This window comes from Benincasa hispida, chromosome 3 (assembly GCF_027475165.1).
Source record: "Benincasa hispida cultivar pf3 chromosome 3, pf3_genome.v1.1, whole genome shotgun sequence".
Classification (NCBI taxonomy): domain Eukaryota; kingdom Viridiplantae; phylum Streptophyta; class Magnoliopsida; order Cucurbitales; family Cucurbitaceae; genus Benincasa; species Benincasa hispida.
Genome location: NC_143480.1, coordinates 67,457,354 through 67,463,637, shown reverse-complemented (window position 1 = coordinate 67,463,637; position 6,284 = coordinate 67,457,354). Strand labels below are relative to the sequence as shown.

Sequence of the window (6,284 nt, the reverse complement as noted above, 5' to 3'; positions counted from 1 at the left end):
TCAGGCTGCAATTATTTGGCAGATTTTATTAATTGAACCAAAAATATACATACACACAGAGTAGAATGAGGAGTCCAATAAGCTTTATCCATACAAACTACAAGTTTCTTTTGAATTTTGTACTCTTCAACAACATAAACCTCCAACTTTTTCTTTTCCTGGATTCTTACTATTTAAGGGAACACTAACCCAAACGACCAAACAAATACACATTAATCAACATAATCACAAACCCCAAGTAACAGCCAAAGACACACATATACAAATGTACCCTTCACACCAAATTCAATACTAAATTCTATTTTTACCTAAGCAACTACCCAGAGACATCATTGCATCTACCTTGGTCACACAGTTATAAATCAGCGTCGATTATCGTCATCACTGCACTTGTCCCCACATCAACCAACGGTAGTGGAGGTTAAGAGCAGTGCAATCTTGTTAGGTGTATCTTTATCAATATATTTTTTGGTCAATTCAACACACTCGAAAGAAGATATTTGAAGAGTGCCTGAGCTCGAAAACAAACCAAAGATGACTAGCTGATGGGAACATTCCTTCATAGTAGCCAGCATTGAGTCCAAAATTTTGAACCTTGTGAATGTAATTGAGCCATCAACTTACCTGCAGCATCCAGTCTTCTCCAACCAAAAATGCATACTCACAGTTGGAAAAAGAGGATGTCAGGGGATAGAGTAGCAATTTTATACAACATAGCTAACAAAAGAGACCTAGCCTGACGTATCGATTTCCTTCCCCGGGTCTTCATCGTGAATATTTCTCTTCAACCTTCTTAACCAGATGTTGTAGTCCATTGGATATGGTGTTCCACATAGACTATCGACATAGTCGGCAAATGCTTTCAATACCGTTGACATGTCACCGAGCTTCTGCTGAATTGACCTTCTAGACCAAGAGGTCTCCCTCCACAATAGCGCCCCCTCAACAGAGTCCAGTTCGGGAAAAGCACCACCAGTGGCATAATAGATCATATAAACTAGGCTCTCTGCATCAGAGGCAGAGCAGAGTTTCCCTTCCTGTAGTGCAAAAGTTGACGAGAAGTGAAGATTCAAAGCAGGACGGTCCCTGTCTTCGAGAATCGCATGTCCCCACCCAATAAGAACGAAATAAGGCCGTCTCACACCAGATCTCACACAAATCACATTCTCTGGCCTGATATCACCATGTCGAATTCCAGCTGAAGCAGCAGTTGAGAGTGCAGACAAGCAGTCATGGCAGCACTTTAATGCTTCTTCAGAATTAAATCTACCACCATTTACCATGTCAGCTACAGTTTCACCAACTGGGCTGGTAACAAGAATGGGTGTGCCACACCAAGGGTGATCACAGTTGCCACCCGAGCTGGGTCTACGACACTGACCGGGATGAATGATCCTCCCAGATGCACTCAACTGAGGTAGGTACTTGCTAGATAGACCTTTCTGTTTCATTACAGTTAACACCCTGGTCTGCCTCTGCACTTGATACCACAAGTTCATATCTTCCCATGCTTCTAGCTGAGAAACTCGAGATCCAACATAAAGAAACTGACTCTTTCCAGGTTCTTCGACAGGAGAAGCAATATAAAATTGAAGCTCGCCAGAAGTCAGGAGTTCATTAATCTGATAGCCTTTTTGCCAATTGGAATCCTCCAACCAGAGAACAGAACCTACGTCCAACTTTACTATCTCTTCAGACTTCACTTTGATGGAATCCTCCTGAACTTCAACAATTTCAGGGGAAACACTTTGCTGCTGGAACCTAAACAAGCCATTTCCATTCACTCTGACATCTCCCAACTGCCTCTCCACTCTTCTGGTTTGCAAACGAGAACTATGATCAGCAGCTAGATCTTCAATCGAGTGCTTGGGAACTCCTGCAAATTGCATAATACAATGGAAGGTTGCAAAAAGTATTTGCAATGCCCCAATATCTCCCCAGTTTGCATTGCCAAGCTCGTTCCAGATCCTATCGATTGGAGAAACTGATATTGTAGCATATCCTTTTATCCATTCAGCAGCACATTCATACACATTATTCAGATCAAACTCCAACCTACTTAAATCTCCTTCAACTTTAACAACTCCTCCATACCGTGAATCGACAAGAAGAACAAAGACAGAGTTCAAACTCGGTAAATAGTTTGATTTGCTCAAGCTTCTTGACAATAGCATGCGGATAGCATAAAAAAGGGCCTCGCCTAAAACAGATAGCGAAGGATAGCTCTCACGATCCGCAGCCAGATTTCCAATATCAGGACTCAGTACAGCAAGTGTAAGAATTTGGTCCCACCTCCCATGCGGATGTCGAGGATTCTTCAGCAGTATGCCAGTGGCTGAAAGACCTTCAATCTTCCCAGTAGCAATTGCCTTCTCAGCCTGGTAAAATTTTAAATTATCCCTGTATAAACAACCAACATTAAAAGGCATGGGCTGATCTTGACTCCAAAATGCCTCCCACAAACCTTTCACACTTGCATGAAGAAAATCCTCAACAGCAAGATAAGCAGTTGCTTCCACGCCATCAGATGCAGAAGCATAAATAGGACTGGGCATTCGAATCAACTGCTGAAATGAAATCCCTTCTAGGGCATAGTCAAACTTCTGTAAATCAATCAACTCAAATGGCACATCAAAAACAGACTTTTTGGTTCTAGAACTCTCTGATACTTCTTCAAACCAATCCTCAAGTTTAGTCGTGAAAATCTCACTGTCAAAGAATCTGTTAAGAAACTCTTTTCGGTTTCTAGACTTGCTTCCAGATGATACACTAGACCTTTTTGTCCCAGAACCCACTGATTCCTGGTCCGGCGATACACCTGTCAGAAGATGTTGATCAATTAGCCTGAAGCTGGTCAGAAGACCTTTTTATAAATTTCAGTACTTTATGTGTGATGGTAGCTTTAACTGATACAATGGTGCCACTCTAAAAAGCGCCCACCTCAGTACATAAACTTCTCCTCACTCCCTAAATGTGACTTGGAATTCTCGGAATCACTCTCCAAATGATCAAAATTAGGATTTTATACATATAAAAATAAACCCTAGGTAGTAGAAAAGTAGATTTAAAAATAATAAAATAATAATCAGCATCAATTTCTTACTATTTGGTTAACATATAAGTTGTTGATGCTAACAGAAACACAATTTTCAAATACTTGCCAAAAAGATGAAACTTCAGCATGAATAAGAAAGATGATTGAAACTAATAGGCTTTCATTAAATAGCTTCAATTAAAAATCTATACACAAATACCTTATGACTACCCCATGTAAAAATTCATCTTCCATTAAGGTAGTAAAAAGTAAAATATCAAGACATAATTAACAAAGTCGTCCTATGAAATAGAATTACATACAACTCCTCCTCCTGTTGTAAAAACCACACTAGAAATCTACTTATTTATTTACAGTTACTTCTCCATATAAAAGCTCCATGACATTATTTTTTTGGAGATTCAAATGGTCACTTATAAATAATGGAATCCAAAATTGTATTTTGGTGTAAACCAAAACTCTAATTTTGAATCAATATCAATTCTCTCTCAAATGAGGGAGAGAGGTGTTTTTATAGGAAAATTGATTACAAGCAAGGCTGAATAATGGTTAACTAACCAGTAACTAACTATTCACTAACTAACTTTTATTCCAACTCCCTTACATTTATTCTCAATACATCATATTCCACCCCCCTAAAATTCAGACTCGACCTCAAGGCTTATTAAGAAGCTAAATGGAATTCATCAGGGACAAAGTAGGGTTTTAAGGTAAATTGACAAGATCAAATGTGAGTCTAGGAGGTTGAGTATATACTACTTCGAAGGGGCATCTTCCTGTTGATCTATTATTTATGTTATTGAAAGCAAACTCTGCTTGAGCAAGGGACAAAGCCCATTGTTTTGGTCGTGAACCACTTAAACATCGTATGAGATTTCCCAATATTCTATTGGTTACTTCAGTCTGGCCGTCAGTTTGTGAATGTGAAGTGGTGCTGAATTTCATACTAGTGTCAAACTTCTTCCATAAAGTACACCAAAAATAACTTAAGAATTTCACATCTCTATCTGAGACGATTGATTTAGGTACTCCATGAAGTCGAACTACCTCTCTGAAGAAGAGGTTAGCAATATAGACTGCATTACTCGTTTTTTTGCATGCTAGAAAATGGGCCATTTTGCTGAAACGATCCACAACCACCATGACTGCATCATATCCCCTTTGTGTTTTGGGTAGACCAAGAACAAAATCAATAGATAGGTCTTCCCAAATGGTTGTGGAGATCGGTAATGGAGTATATAATCTGGAATTTATAGAAGTTCCTTTGGCAATTTGAAAAATAAAGCACCTTCTGACAAAATTATTGACATCTTTTCAAAGTTGTGGCCAAGAGAATCAATTGGATACTAATTCAAACGTTTTGTCTTGGCCAAAGTGCCCTGCTAAACCTCTGGAGTGAGCTTCTTTTAGGAGGGCTTCTCGAAGGAATGTATAAGGAATGCACAATTGCTCTCCTTTGAATAAGAAACCATCCATAATATGGAAGTCTTCAGCATTCAAGAAATTAGAACACTTGTACCAAATATCGGCAAAGTCTCAATCATTTTCATATAATTCTGTTAGGTGAGAAAATGCAGTTACTTCTGTAACTAATGTAGTTAGAATCAGCCCTTTTCTACTAAGTGCATTAGCAACCTTATTCTCCTTGCCAGATTGATGTTTGATCACGAATTCAAATCTTTGTATAAATGAAATCCACCGCGCATGTACACGGCTAACATTCTTTTGAGATTGTAAGTATTTGAGTGAAAAATGGTCTGTGATTAGGAGAAAATCCTTGGATAGATAATGCTCCCATTGTTTGAGAGCACGAACAAGAGCATATAATTCCTGCTCATATGTACTCCATTTCTGCCTTGGAGGACTGAGTTTTTCACTAAAATACTGCCACTTCAAAAGGTAAGGAGAAGTCTGGTAGTTTCAAAATAGGGCTGCTGCTTAGTTTGTTCTTGATGTTTTCGAAGCTGTTTTGTTGTTTTGAGCCCCAAGTGAAGCTCCCTTTCTTTAGACAATCAGTCAAGGTGTTGTCATAGAGCTGAAGTTTTTGATAAATTTCCTTTAAAAGGAAACCAAGCCAAGGAATGCTTGAAAATATTTCACAAAACAGGGGGGTAGGCCATTGAGTGACAGCTTCAATTTTCTTTCGATCGACTTTGATTTGACCATGGGCTGTTAGGAAGCCAAGGAAAGAAATTTCTTTCACAAGAAAGAGACACTTCTTGTGATTGATATATAATTTTTCTGTTGTCAAGACTTGAAACAATTTATGAAGATGTTGTAAATGCTCCTCAATGTTCTTGCTATAAACCAAGATATCGTCAAAGTATATGACAATGAATTTATTAAGAAAAGGGTGTAATACTTGGTTCATGCATCTCATGAATGTGCTAGGAGCATTTGAAAGACCGAATGGCATAACAAGCCATTCAAAAAGTCCTTCATTGGTCTTGAATGCGGTCTTCCACTCATCGCCTAGCCATATTCTTATTTGATGATACTTGATAGTCACTCTTCAAATCAACTTTTGAAAAAATCACTGCCCCTCCAAATTGATCAAGTAGATCACTTATTCTTGAAATTTGACAACGGTATTTCACTATGATTCGGTTGATTGCTTGACTGTCTACACACATTCTCCAACTTTCATCTTTCTTTGGAGTAAGAAGAGTGGGTACTGCACATGGGCTCAAACTTGGTTTGATGTGACCTTTCTTTGGGAGCTCTTCAATATGTTGATGTAAAATTTCGTATTCCTTTGGGCTCATTCGATAATGAGGAAGGTGTGGTAATGTTCATCCTTGAATTATATCAATATGGTGTTGGATGTTCCTCAAGGGTGGTAGTCCCTCGGGTTCATCTTTCAATTGAGGAAATTCATCAAAAAATTTCTGTATTTCTAGAGAGACTTCACCATTTTGAGTGTCTTCAGACTTTTCAGCAACTACAAGTCCTAAGACATCAGCCTCTCTTTCCTTCATCAAGCTTCTACCACTGGTTAGGGTAAAAAGGTAGCTGCTCTTTCTTTTGTTTAACTCCCTCATTATTCTTCTTAATCAATGGACGTAGAACTACTTTCTTGCCCATCCAAAGAAATTCATAAGTATTTTCTCTCCCCTTATGCAAGGCTCAAATATCATATTGCCATGGTCTTCCCAAGAGTATGTGACAAACATCCATTTCGAGGACGTCACATACTATTTGATCTTTATAACTACTGCCAATTGAAAGA

At 38.6% G+C, this 6,284-nt stretch overlaps 1 protein-coding gene across 1 annotated transcript; it reads right to left on the bottom strand.

The window, feature by feature from the left end:
* Positions 1-3,305, bottom strand: LOC150037487 (uncharacterized). Its single transcript, XM_090312500.1, has one exon. The coding sequence runs from the start codon at positions 2,553-2,555 to the stop codon at positions 732-734; it is 1,824 nt and encodes a 607-aa protein (XP_090168626.1). The 5' UTR covers positions 2,556-3,305; the 3' UTR covers positions 1-731.
* Between the last annotated feature and the right edge of the window lie 2,979 nt (positions 3,306-6,284).

Excerpts from the sequence above, each read along its gene's own strand:
- LOC150037487 (XM_090312500.1), bottom strand. The coding sequence starts at position 2,555 with ATGCCCAGTCCTATTTATGCTTCTGCATCTGATGGCGTGGAAGCAACT.